General features: G+C 39.6%; 2 protein-coding genes across 5 annotated transcripts in view; both read left to right on the top strand.

Annotated features, from left to right (window-relative positions):
- Positions 1-803: 803 nt before the first annotated feature.
- On the top strand, positions 804-8,497 carry cenph (centromere protein H). The gene is made up of 10 exons (XM_084055132.1): positions 804-862; positions 2,571-2,715; positions 2,827-2,882; positions 3,098-3,143; positions 3,239-3,307; positions 3,423-3,482; positions 4,412-4,463; positions 4,568-4,619; positions 5,903-6,060; positions 6,383-8,497. The coding sequence occupies exons 2-10, from the start codon at positions 2,591-2,593 to the stop codon at positions 6,473-6,475; spliced, it is 711 nt and encodes a 236-aa protein (XP_083911258.1). The 5' UTR covers positions 804-862; positions 2,571-2,590; the 3' UTR covers positions 6,476-8,497.
- A 1,658-nt stretch (positions 8,498-10,155) lies between these two features.
- Positions 10,156-20,302, top strand: part of LOC311043340 (kinesin-like protein KIF2A) — a 37,607-nt gene continuing 27,460 nt past the window's right edge. For all 4 annotated transcript variants that reach the window (XM_084054546.1, XM_084054544.1, XM_084054545.1 and 1 more), the window contains exon 1: positions 10,156-10,343. In XM_084054546.1, coding sequence (XP_083910672.1) covers positions 10,283-10,343 — 61 coding nt within the window. In that variant the 5' untranslated portion in view covers positions 10,156-10,282. The remainder of the gene's footprint in view (positions 10,344-20,302) is intronic.

Raw genomic sequence — 20,302 nt, 5'->3', positions numbered from 1 at the left:
CAGTTAATAACAAACACTGTACGCTTCGTTGTAAACCCTTTCCAGGGAAAGTGTGTATAATGTTTATTTTGCAATGTTGGCAATGCAATGTTATATATTGGTGTGTGGGTTTTGTGAGGGTGCTTTGCGGGGCGTGGCCTCCCAAAGCCCCCTCCCCAGGATTGTGTTATCCTTTTAGCCCAAACGTCTGACTGTACCTCGTGCTGTTTACATTTCTGTCTAATAAAGTATTTAACCAATCAGAACCGCCAGATATCAGAGAAGCTTAGCCGTAAAGATTGGCACCTTTGTGTTTGTCACTCATCCGGCCACCAGGCGGCACTACTGTCTCACTACTAGCAGAGGACAACGCATGAGCACTGTTGCCAGATTGTGCTATAGAAATAAGCAACCATGTCTATGAAAACAAGGCCAAAAGAAGAATATATTTGAAAATAGCCGATCTACAAGCTCACAACGCATCGCGGTGCGATGCTATTTTTCAGAAGGTTGGGTCTTCTACAAATATATGGGGGTCCTTTACATTTTTGAGAAACGCTAGTTTAAACAACATTAGGAAAGCTCAAATAAGCAACTACGCTTTAGAAACAAACCCAAATAAACCGCAACCCGCAATATTTACAAGCAACATTACAGAAAAACAAGCCCAAAGTCGTTTATAAATAAGCCGACATGGCAACGCTGAACACAGCCCTCTTTACTTCCTGGCGGGGTTCAGTGAGTGACGTCTACTTCAACCAATGAAAAGCATCGCAGTGTGAAACACTTCCTCTGTATTGACCAATAAGAATTGTCGCCCCAATGTTTTCAAAACGCTAGCAGGCTGCTTCCCACAGGAGAAGACTTTTGTTTCATTTACAAGGTAAGCAGTTTATTATTGTTTACAATTACATATGTAATAATAATATACTTTATTAAAGCACTTTTCATACAAAACCTGCAGCTCAGACTAAACGGAAGCAAACGAGAAAAATAGAGAGTCATAACGTTAGTCCAGAGAACTCGTTTTTTTTTTACTAAAGAAAAGGTACATTATTATTCAAAACGCTACTGCAACCGCATAGTCGTTAATAAAGGCTCTTCCATTATTCCATATAATGTAGAAAGTGTGTTGCAACACCACGTGTTTTTCCTCATTGCATATGAATGAATAGTCAAGATATCCCAAAAGTCAGTGGTGTAAAGTAACTACAGTAAGTACATTTACTCAAGTACTGTACTTAAATACAGTTTTGGGGTATTTTTTTTACTTTATTGAATTTCCAATTTTCAATACTTTTACTTCTATTCCACTACACCTCAATGGCAAATATTGTACATTTTCCTCCACTACAGTTATTTGAAAACTTTAGTTACTAGTTACTTTGCAGATAATATTATAAAACTACATTAACCACTTTAGCCCTATTTTATACCTAGGCTATTTGAAAATAGCAGATCTACAAGCTCACAACAACTTATCACATTGCGGTGTGTTGTGAGCTTGTAGAGCTGCTATTTTCAAACAGTTTTGTACTTTTACTTTTGGTACTTAAAGTACATATTGATGCCAATACTTTTGTACTTTTACTCAAGTAACATTTTGAACACAGGCCATTTACTTGTAACAAGAGTATTTCTACACTGTGGTATTGCTACTTTTACTGAAGTAAAATATCTGAGTACTTCTTCCTCGGCTGGTCTTAACATTAGGTGCCTTATGTGTAGGTTCACAAGGTTGCATTTTCCTGTGTGTCCAATGCAGTGGTTCTCAAACTTTCCATTTCAAGGACCCCCAATGTGGTATGCATCCACGGACGGACCCGAAACAGTGCACACATTTACGGGTCCATTTGGTTCCATTTGTACACAGACGGAGTTGTATAGCCCTGTAAAAGTTCCAATTTTGGTTCCTAACCATATACATTTTGCTGGGGACCCCCAGAACCCCCTCAAAGACCCCTCGGGGTTCCCGGACCCCACTATGAGAACCACTGGTCTAATGTGTTTATGCAGCTTGGAAACCTGAAGATTCTGTCAGAGCTAAATCATTTCATATGTTTTAGCAGTGGTGTACAGTAACTAAGTTTAGTTACTTACTCAAGTACTGTACTTAAGTACAATTTTGAGGTACTTTAAATTTACTGGTGTATTTAAAAATGTCAGTACTTTTACTTCTACTCCACTACATCTCAGAGGCAAATATTGTACTTTTACTCCACTTCAACTATTTGAAAACTTGAGTTACTTTGCAGATATAAATTATTACATTATAAAACATACATCAACTACTTTAGCCCTATTTTATACCTAGGCTATTTGTAAATAGCAAAAAACAGATCTACAGAAAAACTACAGATCGATGCGATGTGTTGTGAGCTTGTAGATCTGCTATTTTCAAACATTTTAGTACTGAAGTAAATTTTGAATTCCGGACTTTTACTTGTAACTGAGTACTTCTACATTGCAGTATTGATACTTTTACTTAAGTAAAACATTTGAGTACTCTTTCCACCACTGTGTTTTAGTACTGTACTACGGTCATTGCAGGATAGTATTTGATAGTATCCTGATAGTATTTCACTTCACAGGTTAACCGTGGTCATTTGACATGGAGTCGGACCCACCAGATGACGTAGAATGCTCCGGCCTTATGGCGACTGCATCCTCCTCGAATGGATCTCAGCCCGGTCAGGGTCCAAAAGAAGATCAAAACCGCTTAACAGATATAATGAGGTTCCCTTTAACAGACATGCATTGAAGTCCCATCTATTGCATTTTGCAAGGAAGTTGAATTCATGTGTTTTTCATTGAAGCTGATTATGTATATATTTGTTTTTCTTCCAGGATAGAGAAGCAGATTTCAAACCAGTGTTTTGAGATGGCAGTGAAGGTGCATGCAGGTACAGGAAGAAGTGTCTTAAGGCATTTAAGATAGAGAAAAATCATTATTATTATGTGTGTGTGTGTGTGTGTATGTATGTGTATATATATATATATACACGCACGCACGCACGCGCGCGCGTGTGTGTATATATATATATATATATATATATATATATATATATTATATATATATATATATGAGAGAAAAAAACAATGTTAAATCTCACAACAGAAAAAAACAGAAGATCATGCAGTGAGCCGGAGGCAGAGGGAGGCTTGTGAGTGTCAGATGTCTCCATCTAAAATGATTTAATTACTTCTCAAATTATGCTTTATTACATCATTTGCAAGATGTTTTTTTTTCATTTCTCAGGCCTGACCTTGTCAGTCAGCTGGAAGAAGCAAAGACGATGCATTTTTACGTGACCACTGCAAATCACAGGTAAATCTCAATCTTGTAGAGTTGTGAAAATAATCCTTCCTCCCATTTAACAAGAGCAGTGCTCTGTGTACTAGTTCCAATAAGGGTGATGTTTGACATGATTTGTATGTTTCAGATTACAGATTTCGAACATCTTGGCAGAAAAGGCGTTTAAGGACGATGATCCCGAGGATCGGTGAGTGACTGCATTCATAGTGGTCTTGAGATAAGATATAGCATATAGAAATATAATCAAAGAGCAACCATTTTCAACCATAACCTCATATCATTGGTCCTCAGGCTGATTATAATATGCCACAATTTATATCTACTCACTCATGGGTCTCATTGGTAGGCTATGGACAGTTCAGAGACTTGCCTACTAATGACATCGATGGGGATTCTAATAAAAAAAATACAGCCATTTTCTCCCTGGAAAGGTGTGCTGATAGCGTAGGTGTGCTGATAGCGTAAATAGCGTTCTGAAATGGAAGCAATTGTTCTTGCATTCATAAAAAAATACATTTGAAATGGCTGAACCTCCCTACCTCACTGGTAGGCAGGTTTGTGAACTGTCCACAGCCCTCTTATGAGAGACAGAGCAGTAGACAGAAATAGTGCCATCTTCTAATGAGCATTATTGAGGACCAACTATGACGATCGCTTGAAAATAGGTGTGAAGTGGTCCTTTTTAATGTTAATTTAAGAATTGAAAATTAAAGCGACCAATCATTTACGAACCATAATCGATTCCACTAAAAGCAGCAGCAGTTGTCGCCATTTCCACCAAACGGCAGACAATTCTTATCTGCACCTTTTTTTTTTACCAATACCAAAGGAATCATGGCCCTTAACCATGATATTGGCTTTCATTAATGAATATGAAGAATCACAGAATACTGAATTGTCGGTTCAAACAACTAGGCTGCAGGGTTATATGCAAGTCAGCAAGTGTTTATTTTGGCAGTATTTTCAACTATTCTCAAATTATAGTGATATATGAATCATCTACCAGGTAAGACTGGTAGATTCTTCCGACACTTGAGTGGCTTATTTCAAGATTAAACGTGTGCCACTACAATGTAAATACTATAGTAATTCTCAAAACCTTTTCTCCCCCAACAGTCAGCGCCAGCGGTGCCTGGTTCTGCATGAAGATATACAACGTATTCAGAAGGTAAGCAGTCTTCTCTGATGGCTGTTTCTCTGCACCGGTGTTACATTTATTGGCGTAAACCTTGTAAGTGTGTGTTTAAAAGGTGATTTAATGTTGATTGACAGGAAACACAAGATCTTGAAGAAAGAATCATAGAAATTCGGAAGCAGAAACTGGGTATGTCATCACTATTGAAATGTATGTTTTTAAATCACTACACAGTGAAATTATGTTTGCTAATTTAACTCTGAAGAGTGTAGAAATTGAACTGTAAGGGTCCATTTGATTAATTTCTTTCTTTTAGTGCCCAATTATGGGGCGCTCAAGTGGCACAGCGGTAAAGTACCTGCCTACCACCACAGAGTCTATAAATTCAAATCCACCGCGGTATGTCTAATTTATATGGACACAATTGGCCCATGTTTGGGGGAAAGAAGCCGGGCTGGGAGGGTGATACTTTGTGACAGCACCCGAAGACAAAAATAGCAAGACTCACCGTCTCCGGTTTACTTCCGATATGTCCGTGAAGTAGGCGGACGCCTTTTTTAGGAGACTGGTATGGTGTATTTTCATAAATTAACCATCTTTGCTGCACCCTACTCCTGTGGGCTTGGGCGGCGCCTGTCAGTGGGGAGTGTTGAGGAGTAGGACGAAGGCGTTACAATGTCGTCCCGGTGGGAACTCCTCACTGGCAGGTGAGCTATTAGGGTACAACCTGCAACTACCAATATTTACAAGCGACTTTACAGAAAAACAAGCCAAAAGTCGCTTATAATAATAAGCAGACATGGCAACACTGGCTGTATTACATGGTGCTTGTTAAGTGATTTGAATAGCAGTGATCTTGTAAGGTAAGTAGGCAAACTAATGTGACCCTTTCTGATTTCTGTCAGGTTGTGTTCCCACATTATTGTTGACTGATTTGATCCCTCAAATTAATTGAATGACTGACAACAGGAAGTGATGCACAAATGAACACACCCCCTTTCCCCAGTAAGCTCCTTGGGAAACTTGTGAATAGAGTAGGCACTTTTTGGCCAAACTGGCTGCACCATGTTGGATTCGAACCCTTAGACTTCACGGTTATGGGCAGGTACTTTACCCCTGCACCACCGGCTCAATTTCAACACTCTTCAGAGATAAATTAACACTAAGAAGTGTCTATACTGTATCAGTTTCTTTCTAAATAAGTCCTTGTGTATAAGTGTGACTATTGTATCCATTTCATTTCTTAAACATATATTATATATTATATATTTTTTAATTACTTTGACTTTGTAACTTATGCTTTAATGTTCTTGCACCTTCATATCCTTTTTTCTCTTTTAACATATACATGCAATTAGCTGTGTTGCTTTCTAGGACCACAATTAAAAATAGAATCGCAACTCTTAATATCGTAAAATGTTAGTAATAATTCCTCAAGGTGCATATTATGGATATTCTCATTAACTCCACAGAGCTGAAGCGGCTCACACATGAGAAGATGAAAGAAGCAGAGGATCTTATGAAAGAGGCAGAGCCAATCCCAAAAGAGACAGAGTTATGTCTGCAGAAATCCCTAAGTAATCTGGAGAAATATAATAGGATGATTGCTACAACACAGAATGTCCTACGGGTAAATGCACAATTTAATTCTGACAGTGTTTTGAGAATAACTGCATGTCATGATGCTGTTCTATTAACCACTTACTGTACAGCCCTATTTTACACTTCGTTGTTTGACGGTTTTGTGCAAAAATGGCGGATCTATAGGCTCACATTGCAGATCTGTAGATGTATTTTCACTATTTTTGAAAATATTTTGAAATATTTGAACATGTTAAAATGACATGACCAAAATAGGGTCGCAAGTTTGAAAGTTGTTAATGTGTGTGTGTGTGTGTGTGTGTGTGTGTGTGTGTGTGTGTATGTGTATGTGTATGTGTGTTTCTCTGCAGGGAATCCTTCTTGCTTGTAAAGTGAATTGGATGGATGACCCCAACGTTTGTGACATTCTCCTTTCATTGGATAACGCCCCCGCCTCTGAATAGGCCGTTTCAATTTCCCAACAGGCAAATACTCTGTGTATATATGTAAATACAATATCACTGATTTATTAGTGAAACTCTGGCTCTGTTCTCTTACCAGAGCCAGATAACCGTGTCAGAAGCTGTTTGTTGTTTGCGGTTTTGGTTTTATTAAATCTGCTATTTGTGGACAATGCGTTCTTATGCGTAAGACTTTATTTTAAGGCTGGGTCTAAAATGCATTATAACCACATTTATAATGCACCGAGTGCCGCGCTACGAGCTTGTAGATCTGCTATTTTTGAAAAATCTTAAACTGTTAGGATTTTTATTTTTTTTAAGAATCGCCTCAGGTCTTAGCGCTAGGACCAAAGGCTACACTGTTCTTTTTTTGAATATTTCAGCTATTCTTTGATTAATCCTTTTTAGCCGTTGTTTATGTTGTTGTTATTAATGTGATTGCTGCTATAATCTGTGAGGGACCAAAACTAAATTGGTGGTCATACACAAGATGTTACAACAATTTAAAAAAAATTAAAGCGAGGGAGAGAGGGAACACACACAACTTATTTATAAAGACACTTAATAACTAAGTTCTGTGCTGTTCCACTGAGCTAATAATGTATTATGACCAGCACCTATAATACGTTATAAATGTTGTTATAAGTTGTCATACATGATTATCAACATTTGTAACAAGTGGTACAAGCGCATTATAATACATTATAAATGTGCTTATAATGCATTATAGGGCATAGCAGTGGGGGACATTTTCTGGTTCCATCGTTCCAGACCCCATTCAGTTTCCCATAGAGATTTTATTTATTAAAATTAATTAAGCCTAGAATCAAGCCATCCAGGATCCTAGTGAATCATGACCATGAAACATTTGATTCTGTGAAAATAAATCTTTTAACATTTAATTATATGATATACTATATTCAATAAATACCCTTTTGTTTTGCGTTAAAAAAAAAAAAAAAAAAATTATATAAATATTTTGGGAAATCTCTATGGGGAAAAATGAATGGGGTCTGGAACGATGGAACCAGAACATGTCCGCCACTGCTATCTATGCCCTATAGACCCGACCTTTAAGTAAAGTGTTACCGCAATTGCACCGCCACTACAATGGTTGTAGTCAGTGAATAAACACTGTCTGCATTTATGTCACTGTCACTTGAGGGCAATTACTTTTTTCTATTCAACAAATGCAGTGAAGGCTACATTTTTTCCCCCACTTTTTTTTTGTATCTAAGCCAATTGAAAAAACTGTCATTTATTTGAAAGTACTTTCAAAATTCTTGAAGTAAAATAAATAAAATTGACAGGTTGTCATGCACAGTTTGGTTCTCATCAATTGTTGGTGACCCGAAGGGATATTGGTGCTGCACAGTGATCAGAGGCTGGCTCTTGAGGTGCTGTGACTCGCTATGATTGAAACAAGACTGGAATTTAATTTCTGGTTTTGCTGACAAATGAATAGACTGTGGATGGTGCTGATGTGAAAAGCAAGTGGAAATGATAATGTAGCCTACTGTATGCTTACTATAGTACCCCCCCCCCCCCCCCCCATTTGTATTCTAATATGTACAGTATTTTCAGATTTTATTTGTATTCACTGTTGAGGAAGCATGAACAATTTGAACCAAACATATCTTGATATTGCTTAGGATTACCATACCCAACAGTAGGCCTAAAAACATAACTTTTACATTCACAATGGGGTGGGGGGGGGTTTACATTTCGGTAGGCCTACAATATAATATTACTGTATTTACTGGGACAACAAATACTTCTCTATAGTGAGTGACGTATGGGCATAACACCAGAAAGAGATCAACTGACCTTTCTCCCAAATGTCTCCCTACTTTCTCTGTAGATATACCTTATGATTCTACTGAGTGTTATTCCTATATTTTTTGTATATTTGTATCGTCTGTAATATATGTATTACCGATGAACTGAGTACAAAGGACCACGGTGTGTTATCCTTTTAGCATTATAACCTTTGACTGTACTACCTGTACTGTTAATAAGCATGTTAATAAAGTACTCACTCAATCAATCAAGCTGATTATGAAATGATATGTTTGATTAATTTTAAGTTGATCAATAATAGTTTCACTCCTAGAGATAAGTAAATCAACTTAGATGGGGGTACAAGTAGACAATCCCTAAAAGCATGGCTATGGATGTGCCTTTGCTCAACTGCACCTCGAATATGGGTGTGCACCTCAATTATATGTTTACATCTTAAAACTAACTTTGCCATATTTCTTGTAAACGTGTGTGAGTAGAATAGAAATGCAACTCTATTATCGAAAAATATAATATTAACATTTCCTAAGGTTTTGATAGATCGAATATTTTAACAGTCTGCAATTTGTACAGAGGTACGGTTAACAATGATTGTTAATAATTGTTAAAACACAAAAAGCCCTATAGGGCTTGTTTCCTTTGTGGTCCTGTCGTGTATTCAATTCATTAAAAAAAGTGCATGTATATTATCTCCACTGAGCTGAATCGGCTCACACATGAGAAGATGTGTGTATATTTTGTAACGGATGTTTGTTTCTGCAGACAACACCAATATGTTTTATAACCTCCAATCTTAAAGGTAGGGAAGTGATATTTTTTGGTAAATGTTTTAGTTTTGTTCAAAATGTTAAAGTATTATATTGTGATAGACAGTAATCATTGCTACAGAGCGTTTGTTCGGTCACAGGTCCAGCTCTTTATTAAACAGAACATAGTACATTTTCAGGTAGGTGACGAAATTTAAGCCAATCAGGAGAGCGCACTGAAAATGCATTTTCTGTTTAATAAATAGCTGGAGAGACATGGGAGAACTTTTACTGAACACTATCAGAATATAGAGCTATTTAACACTAAGTTTTAACCTTTTTAAAGTTTTAAAAAGTAAATCACTTACCCCAGTGGTTTTCAACCTTTTTCATGCCAAGGACCCCTAAATTGATATACATTTGGCCACGGACCCCATCTGAAAAGTTTTGTGCCAGGGACCCCCAGAAGCAAAGATTTTAAAAATATACATTTTCAAGATTTTTCAAAAATAGCAGATCTACAAGCTCATAGCGTGGCACTCAGTGCTGCGCTATGAGCTTGTAGATCTGCTATTTTTGAATAGCCAAAGCTAAGTGGTTGAAATGATTATGACGCTAGGTTAACTAACCCGGACCACTGGTTGAGAACCACTGACTTACTTACCCTACCTTTAACATACAAGGTAGGGCAGGGGTCTTCAACCTTTTCAGGCCAAGGACCCCCTAGCTGAGAGAGAGATGAAGCAGGGACGAGGGACCCCCTCTATATTGTATAAAATTTAGTTTCAGATTAAACTTTTTTTGTTTACTTGGTACTGCTCTTTTTTCCCCTCTACACCTATACCTCTTTGCCAAAAATAGCCGATCTACAAGCTCACAACGCCTCGCAGCGCGGGGCGTTGTGAGCTTGTAGATCAGCTATTTTTGGCTAAAGTTCTCCTCAGAAAAGGGATGCTAGGGTTCAAAGTGGTTAAGGTAAAAAAAAAAATCATAGCACACAAAGATTTGGCGGACCACCTTTAGTAACTCTGAGGACCCCCTAGGGGTCCCGGACCCCCTGAGGTAGGGGATCAACTGGTTTTATTTTGAAACTACAACGGACCGGAAGTTATGTGGCTACTCCGGTCAACTTGACGAACACTCTGCAGGAGCATCTTCCTCTGCGACTAAAAGAAGGACTGCCGCACAACAAGTAGACATACGTTTATTTCGCATAAATAAAAACACTTCAGTCTTAACTCAATAATTATTGAAGTAATGTAGAATGGCGTGCGCTTTTGGGAAGATTGTCGTAGGTACTTATGTGGAAATAAAGCGCAGTGATGGTAAGTTATTGTTTTCTCTCCCTCCCAGTGTGTGTTAAGTTGTTGGAGGATCTTTGTTGACCGTTGGACACACGGCAACCGTTGTCGTTGTGACTGACTGCGGAGTCTGGGCTACCTAGCATTAGCGGCTACATAGCATTAGCTGTGATGATGGGGCCCCGGCAGTGTTGCCGTGTCGGCTTATTATAAGCGTTTTGGGCTACATGTTCTGTAAAGTTGTAAATACTGGTATACTGTACTTGCGGGTTGCGGTTTGTTTGGGGGGCTTGTTTCTAAAGTGTACTTGCGTATTCAGGCCTGCTTCTAAGAAATAATAATTATGATTTAAACCAGTGGTTCTCTGGTTCTTAGAATGTTTCTAAAAATATTCCAAATATCCCACATTTTATTTCAAGAGCTTTTGAAAATAGCTCTACAAGTTCACAACTTGTGAGTTTGTAGCTCACAACTTGTGAGCTTGTAGATCGGTTATTTTCAAATAGCCTATAAGTTGCTTAGTTGCTTGTATTTTTTTGGGGGCTGTTTTCCTCGAATTGGTTGCTTGTTTCTCTCGCAAAACCTGGCAACACGGCCCCGGCTAGCTAAAATCGTTTAGCTGAAACATAAAAGCCCATGTTAACGGACGCTAACGGATGGCTAACCAAGCTAACAGCAGCTTGCTAGCAGGAGATTAGCGAGCAATGCCGGCTTCACATCAGTACACAGTTTAATATAAACATTAGGGCGTCTCTTTTAGCTGTTAGCATTATTTGTCCAACCCGGCTTCTTTGAGCCATTTGTCAGTTTGTGCAGTTTTCTTAACCGTGGGTGGTTGACTGGTGGAAGCCCCATTGAATGAGATACAACCTGGGCAAGAATACATCAGTTCCACCCCGGCCACAGTGACAAGTGACAAGTCACTTGCTTGCTGCAATACAGTCAAATATGACAATATGGCCTATAAATGTCTGGTTGCCTGCCACAGCGGTGTGTGTCCTGTACACAAACTAGCAGTCACAGATAATTCACTAGTACTTGTGTCTGGTAGCCAGTGTTCCATTTCCCACTCTGGATGTAATTATGGGGCAAGAAGAATCTTTTCAGCCACCGGTTATAAAGTCGGTCAATCTACAGATGAATGAATCATCACATACACACATTTTTCCAGCTGTTAACTGATTGAGCAGATGATGCATATAAAATACAGAGGTTGTGGAGTGGAGTCAGGCCATTCCTTGGATCATGGATACCTTGGAAGATGCACCAGGCAAGGGAGGGAAGCACATAGAGCAACTAGACCCACATTCTAAAGCATCTAAAGTTGGCTGTATGCCTGTTAGGCTGTTATCATAAATATACATATCATTAATTGGACTGTCCCCAAGAAGATGCTCAATTCTCAGAACACATGGAGAGGCCTCCTGTTTTTGGTTGTTTGGTGCATAAACAGTTACATAACTGAGGAATAGACAGGGAAGATAATAGAGAAAGGGAGAGGCTGTTCATCATATGTCTTGTTCTCCTGAATGTCTGCTTTATTCTGCCTGTTCTCTCTGGAGTGCTGTGCTCCAGGGCCATGCCAATGCCATGCAGCCAATGATGAGCGCACGCAGTTCACGTCATCCCTGCTGGCCGTCCAGTAATGGACTACACCCTGAGCTAGACTAGAGGATGTAGGAAAGCTGAATACAGCAGACATGCAGTAGATCTAACCCTCCTCTCTTAAAGCAAAATCACACTTTGGTAGAGGTTTTGGTTGTGTAGTGGGTTACTTTGCCATGATGTCTTTTCCTTTTTCTTTATTTATTCAGGGAAGCCCATTGAGAGCAAGCTCTCTTTTTCAAGGACGCCCCCTGATCACAGCATATACAACACAATACATATAATGAAAAACAATAACAAACATTTGAACCACATTACAACGTCACAGCTGCAAATAAATATAGTGTTACATGAAAAACAGGTGCAGTCACTATGTAGTGTGTCCTAAAGAAGCACCCTAAATGTCTCGAGACCAATCAAACCAGTTTCAGAGATTCCTGAAGTTCGTTCTATTTGTGTGGAGCATAATAAATGAAAGCAAGCTTTCCTTGTTCACTGTTCATACCTGGACTGGTGTATCTAATAACTCCAAACTGTAACTCAAAATATTGGCGAGACATGTTCAGGGTTGCTCTGTTGATTAGAACTTACATTGCATGGTGAAACGGGTCCCAAAGTCACTCTTGTAGCACATAATAGCGAATACAAACAATGACATTTTTATTTAAAAAACACCATGTTTTGTTATGTTACACATTGGCAGAATCTGCGTTGTTTGCATTTGTTTATATGATAAAAGAGTGACTTTGACACTAGTTTCACCATGCAATGTAAGTCAATGAGGAGATATTTTTGGAATATATATATATATATATATATATATATATATATATGTATGTATGTATGTATGTATGTATGTATGTATGTATGTATGTATGTATGTATGTATGTATGTATGTATGTATGTATGTATGTATGTATGTATGTATGTATGTATGTATGTATGTATGTATGTATGTATGTATGTATGTATGTATGTGTATATATATATATATATATATATATATATATATATATATATATATATATATATATATATATATATATATATATATATATATATATATATATATATATATATATATATATATATATATATATATATATATGTATATATATAAAATGTATTTTTGGAATATACATTTCTAATAAACAAATGAACTATAAAATGTGTAAAACTATTGTATTGTAATTTTAACAGTTGTTTAACAGCATGTGTTGTAATGTGTACTTATGAATAGTCCTGTTGGCTATGAGTTTTGCGTTAACTTGGTTGTGGTGGTGTTGTAGTCCTTGTCCACACTTGTTCTGATGTTCACTGTTTGAGAGCGAGAGACAGAGTTGTAAGGGTGTTTATGCCCATGTTGTGGTGAGGGGGGGATTGCCCTTCAGGGTGGGGTCAAAGGGAAGCCAGATTTGGTTATTGCCACCACCCCATCTGTTGTAGACCTTCTGATTCTGCCTGGACATTCTCTCGTTGGCAGTGTTAGGCCTCACAGATGTCCCCCCCCCCTTTCATAGTGTTATCTACGCTCTGTATTATTGTTCTGCTGCTGTCTGTATTAACAAATAAATAAATAATTATGTCATCTTGGATATGAGTTTTTGGAGACATCTGGGACAAGGAAGAGAGCATGTAGTAATTGGTCTGTCTATAGATCCCACCACCACCATACTTGTTGGTTTCATACACCCTCAGTCTGGATTATATAATGTTGTTTAATCTTGATGGTGGATTATTTGTTGCATTACTGTACAACATATTCGTTTGACATAACCCTGACTGACTTGTTGCGTCTCTCAAAGCAGAATGAAGGACCCCAGTGGAAATAAGTTGGACTTTTCTGCTATTGTTGTCTCTTTTGAGTTTTCTCTCTTATATGCTGTTTTTAAGATAAATTCATCAAATAAAATCAAGCAGCGATTGAGAGAGATTTGGCGCCAGCCATTCATTTAGATGCTGTAGAGTCTAGATTGTGAAAATATTTCTACATCTATGTCATAGTGACATACCTTCTGGGACTGGTGCCTTTGTCAGCACAGTGGAACTGACGCTATAAGGGCTTTGTTATTGCTACTCAGGCTAAAGACCGCACCCCCCCCCCCCCCCCCCTCCCTCACACACACACCTTTTGTGCCACTTCAGACAGATGGGAGATGTCACTCACTCAATCAAGTTTCAGTTTAAAACAGGGACAGGGTAAACGGACAATATTATGTTGATCCGAGGCCCAGATCAGTAGACAAATAGCCACTGTGGCTGGAGGAAGTTGACTCTGTCTGACTTGGACGTTCACTTCCGACCTACAGGGAAACGGGATATGGGGAGAGCGAGCAGTTACTGTATGTCAGTGAGACTGCTGCTTTGTCGATACATTTTAATGCCATGTCTCTAGGCCTTTGACCACAACAGGTTAGACTTGATGCCCTGCATGCCTAATGTTGTATGTGGTGCATGCAAACCCACCCACGCCCCCACGGTCTGAGGTCCTCTACCATCCTAGGGTATACACACTGTGCTCAGAGTATTGTCATAGGTTAGTCCCAACATCTTCCATGCATGTTCTGCAATGTCCTGTTGCACCTTATGGACATTGTCAGGAATCTTGCATTTAAAGATGTAAGAATGTTCGTCGGTCTACTATGTCAGTGGTTCCCAAACAGTGTGCCATGAGATAAGTCCAGGTGTGCCTTGGGATTTTGTGTCCACCACACATTATTGCAATATACAACTTCTACAAAAAGTAATTAATTATTTTATGATTTACTATAGCGGTACATTGTACACACTCATTTCCCAATACAGAGGTAAATTACACACAAGCACGCACACGTGTAGTTAAGGCAGGATATCAGGAAATGCACTTGCATGCCTTGTTTCTTTGTGTTTTGGTCAATGGTCAGTAATTGAATTTCTCACCTACCCTCTCCAAAGAAAGGCTGACCTATTTGACCACCCTTACAAAGCACATAATTAGATTATTTTATACAGCAACAGACATTTTAGGAACAGCTGCATCCTCTTGGCGTGCTATCTGGATATCAACTGGATAAATGTGGTTATTTATCATATTACTCACTCAATGTCTCGCTTAGGGGAGAGGGCCCCCTGGCATGATCACAGAAACATTTATTATACACTACCAGACAATTTATTGGCTGGATCAAGACCGCACCAGGTCTCGTCAGCAGGGTACCACCACCTGCTGATAAGGACCTGCAGTGACCTGGCGCGCCATTCAAGATTAAGCATTTTCCTTCCTCGCACCACATGCAAGGAGGGTGTTTCGGCGAGACATCTCGCTCGTAATACTCAAATAACCTACGTTTGTAACCCAACTATATCATATTACTCACTCAATTATCTCGCTTATGGGAGATGTAATAAACTCCTGTATTTCCCAGAAACGTATCTCGAAGTCCTGACCTGTGGGTAAGCCTATGGGGTTACCCCCTTGTCTGGAACCCACACCGAGGACTGCATGCACCTGGGGCAGTGCAGTCACATCCGGTCTATAAAATCTGGTGAAGGTCAAGGGTGAAGACCAACTTGCCACCACACAGATATCCTGAATAGTGATCCCTTTAAAATAGGCCCCAGGATGTCGACATTCCTCTAGTAGGATGCGCATTCAGCCACTCCGGTGGCTACAGCCCCCTGCTAGAGTATGACCGTTGTAGAGCCTCCACTATCCAGTGGGCGAGCCTTTGTTTAGATATCGTTTTTTTTTTTCAGCATACTGCTTGGCCCATGAGACAAATAACTGGTCAGACTTCCTCAGTGTCTCAGATCTTTCAATATACGTACTCAGCGCCCGGATACTCGGAACGCAACCTCTGGTGCTCTCAAAAAGGGGGAGGGTGAAAACGCCTCCAATTCGACAGGAATACACTTCATAAGAGGGTACTTGGGCACGAAAGCCGGGTTAGGCTTCATACCCACCCAAATGTCAAATCAGCAAAACGAGTGCACTACGGCTGTACCGAGAGCGCATGAATATCACTGACGCTCCCTGTAGTTGCCAAAGCCAGAAGTAGCGCTGTCTTAGGTGACAAAAACATCATACCCACCAGATTCAACGGTTTGAATGGTGGTTGTGAGAGTGAATCCAGTACCAAGGCTAAATCCCATGTCCCATAACACAACGTGAATTCGAGCATTGCACGTGACATTGTGCGTGCTAATGCTGTGGAGATGATAGCCAAAGCGACCTCTCGCTCATAAAACGCTGCGTGTGGAGACACAGGCCCTAAATGAAAGTCCTTTATAAGTAGTTTGTAGCGTCTATCTCTTCTGCCGTTGTGTGTGTGTGTGTGTGTGTGTGTGTGTGTGTGTGTGTGTGTGTGTGTGTGTGTGTGTGTAAGCCAAGTGTAGCCAGCACGGCTAGAGATCCCATAGCCTGCTGGGCTGTAACCATGACGGAGCATAACTGTGACAACAGATCCCATAGCTAGAATCGCTGGTGTTTACATATGCTAATGGTCAACGCCCGAGTGCAAGTTCAGATCAATTGCTCAACTCACTGAGGAGAACCATGCGGAACTGACTGACAGAGGCTCCTAATAGGACAGGAGACGTTTGTGTTCTTCCAACAAACATTTGACCTGAGCCTACAAGGACATGTATCTGTCTAGTTCTACTGTGTACTCACAGATGCATGTGTGAACTACACCAGTCCTGTAGTAAGGACTGGTGAGAGTTATTTTGACAGAGTCACAGTACTTTTGGTGGTGGAAATTCAACTAATGTGGGGTAATGCCCATTGCTTAATATGGATGCTAGAATAAGCAGTTCAGAGGTAAATATTTTCTCCTGAAATTGTATTTCAGATTACATTTTCAGATGAACCTACACGTTTAGAGGCAGCCCCCACCTTACATTACATTTTTCATGAAATGTAAATTTGTTGACGACAATACAAAAAAAGGCCCATTTAGATGTAGTAAAATTAGCATAAGTCAAGTCTCCTAAATACTGGATTCATATGTTTGCCGTCCGAGACCATGTTCATACTACTCTTGATTAGTGTTCTTGTGTTGCTCAATACTGCCTGGTTGGGGGCTTGATTCCCACGGGGGCCACCTGTATGAAAAATGCATGTGCTTGTGGTACTGTTTGTCCTCATGCTTTGGCTAAGAGCATCCACCAAATGGCATATGTTGTGCTACTGTAGGTAACTTAACTGAATGTGGTGTTATGTAACACCAGCCATTAGGAAACTCCTATACATTATTTAATACAATATTTTTTTGTGTGTACTGTCTACAACTAAATTATAAAATTGAATAATAGTGCTGGTGGCAAGCTGTTTGAAACATGTAAATTATTTGTAAATACAAGTAGTCTGTATCATATCAGACAGCTGTAGGAAAAGAGAATAGAGGGGAGCGCTCATGTCCTACTACAACAGGTCCTGAGCTGGGAATCGAACGACAATGTTTTGATTATCAGTGTCTTGGTGATCACTCATTATGTCTTTCAAAGTGAGGACCGTTTCCAGCAGTATTTAAGCAGCTGTATGGAAGTTTGTCTGTCTTCCGTATCTCCACAGTGTTGCCGTCTCTCCCCCTGCCATACTATTGTCTTAAGTTTTTACTTTATTGTTTTAGATCCTTAGTTTTATCGTGTTATCCTTTCTGTAAAGCACTTTGTAACCCTGTTTCAAAAAGCGCTTTTAATAAACATATTATTATTATAAAGCCTAATCTATACGTCATGTTAGCTTAAAAATCTGTTTTTGGGGTCAAGTAACACTGTTGTATGATGATGATGCAAAAATTGGGGTAACTCTTCTTAAGTTGGGGCGTGGCATCATCAGACTGTGTGTGTGTGTGTGTGTGTGTGTGTGTGTGTGTGTGTGTGCGCGCGCGCCTGCGTGTTGATGCGGCAGTCTACCGCTGTTGCCAGGGAAGCTGTAAACCAACCTTGCCAAAGTCCAACAGCAGATTTATGTTCTGTCTGCAGTGCTACTCTCTAAGGTGCAGCAGGTCCCTGGAGCTGAAGATATCCATCCATGATATCCCAAGAACCTGGGCGCTGTCAATGGTATATCTACTGTATGTCTGTGAAGTGAGAGACGAGTGTGTCCTATCCTCAAAAAAAAGGGATGAGACCATGGCACTCTTGTGGAAAAGTTAAAAAGCTTTTAATAGTTTGGCTAATGCATTTTTTTTTAAATGGTGCAGATGCATTCCTTCCTCTTTTTCTTTTATATTGGGTGATGTATTTAGGCAAGTGGTTTTCAAACTATTTTGTGCCAAGGACTCCCAAATTGATATGCATTTGGCCTTGGACCCCTATCTGAAAATGTTTTGTGCCAGGGACCCCCAGAAGAGACGATTTATGTAAAAAAAAAAAAAGAATTAGCAGATGTACAGTCAGTGACGTGCTGTGAGCTTGTAGTTCTGCTATTCTTTAATAGCCAACATATAAATGGATAAAGTGGTTAAAATTATTTGATGCTATACTTTTTCTGGGGACCCCCTGGAACAGCCACAAGGACCCCTGGGGGTCCCTGGACCGCACTTTGAGAACATCTAGGGAGGCTATACTGTAATATTGTGTTGGTCTGTGTCACAGACCTCACAAGTATTCATAATAAAATAATAGCTTCTGCCTCCTATGAGCTGCTGTCAACTCTACTCTATCAATTCAATAGGCAATATATTTTATACTTCAGTAAATTTTGTATGCTTGATAAAAAAATGACTTTTTTGATTACTTAGTATCAATCAGACTTACAGTTAATTTGTTAAATGCATTGCATTAGATGACAATATATCCCATTAAATGAATGATATCACTTAATCATTGTGGTGGTTTATAATGACCTCCTCAAGACAAAAGATCTTTCAGCACATGAACATAAGGGTCCACTTCCTGAATTGAAAGTCAAAGTAACCATCCTGCCTAGCTTCACATATCAAATTCCTATCCTGCTGTTTCTGTTGTATACAGTATGCTCAGCCACTTTGCTGTACTGCTGCTGGCTGGTGTAGAACCGTTGTGAATTAGAACGTTGTGAACGATTCCCCAGCTGACAACACTAAGAGCATCTCACTGCTGTTTGAATAATGGATACAGAATAACAGAGCTGCAGTCAGGCCTTGGGGTGACAATGTGACTTCTGGCATGATATTCACATCTCCATGTTGTCACATTCTTAAGCTCTATTTTATACTTTAACAAAATGTTAATGGCAAATCTACAAGCTCACAACGTGTCACATCGTCTATAATGGCATGCCCGAAATGGGACCGCCAGGTTAAAAGTGGTTAAATGCACTCAAATGCAGTTCCATAGTTTAGATGTCTATTTACTGAGATCAGGCCTGTGTATAACACAGGTTAATGGAGAAGCAACAGTCTCTGAGATAGAGGTGATTGTAATCACCAAATATACAAGCATAATATCTCTATATGGATTTTTTTTTATATTGTCATTGAAATTGTAGACATTGACAATGATGCCCAGCCCTCCAAGGCTTAGGAAGGCTATGCCAGCCCATCAGCAGCTGGTGGGATTACAGTGCTGACAGGGAGTCATTAAAGGTTACCACCACCAAGCTGCAGCTGTGTCTGCCTCTATTCGCACTGATGCTGTCAAACAGGTGGTGATCAGACCCTAACCTCGCCTTTCCACCACGGAGGAAAGCCTGGTATTCATTCTAAAACTGAGCCTTGTGATCCGGTTTAGAAAAAAGGAAAAGAAAATTGCGTTCCGGCAATGCCATGGTCGCCAATGACCATGCAATTAATTGGTTATTATCAGGTATCAGCCAAAATGTTAATACTGTGTATCCCTACCCCTAACTGCTCCTGATCAGCAGGTTGGTGCTGCCTTGCATGGTCTGCCATCGGTGTTAATGTGTGTGTGTGTGTGTGTGTGTGTGTGTGTGTGTGTGTGTGTGTGTGTGTGTGTGTGTGTGTGTGTGTGTGTGTGTGGGTGAATGTGAACTAGATTGTAAAACACTTTTAACACAGATAGATAGAGACCGATAAAGGCGCTATATAAATGCAGTCCATTTACGTTTCTATGTTGTTGCTCAAACACAGCAGGAACATTGGTTCTGTTGAACTGTTTGTCTTGTGACTCAAGCGCATGCATGCATCACACAAACTGATCTTTTATGGACCACAGTCTGGCCTTCAGTTGTAGGCTTGTACTATATACTACTTGTATTATACTACTGTTTATTTACAGAACATTCCATGGCAACTTACATTTTGGAACTTGGGGGTGAATTTTCATATTCAGCCTGGTGTCCCTGGCTGTCACGATTACAAATTTAAGTTGACGATTAATTGTGTGTTTGGCATTGAACATTGGAACATATGAAGCCGTTTAGGCTTCCTAATCAAAAATTGCACGGAGCAGA

Source organism: Gymnoscopelus microlampas (assembly GCF_963454915.1).
Source record: "Gymnoscopelus microlampas genome assembly, chromosome: 4".
Lineage (NCBI taxonomy): Eukaryota > Metazoa > Chordata > Actinopteri > Myctophiformes > Myctophidae > Gymnoscopelus > Gymnoscopelus microlampas.
Note: the sequence above shows the minus strand (reverse complement) of the source record. Positions and strands in the feature narration are given on the sequence as shown.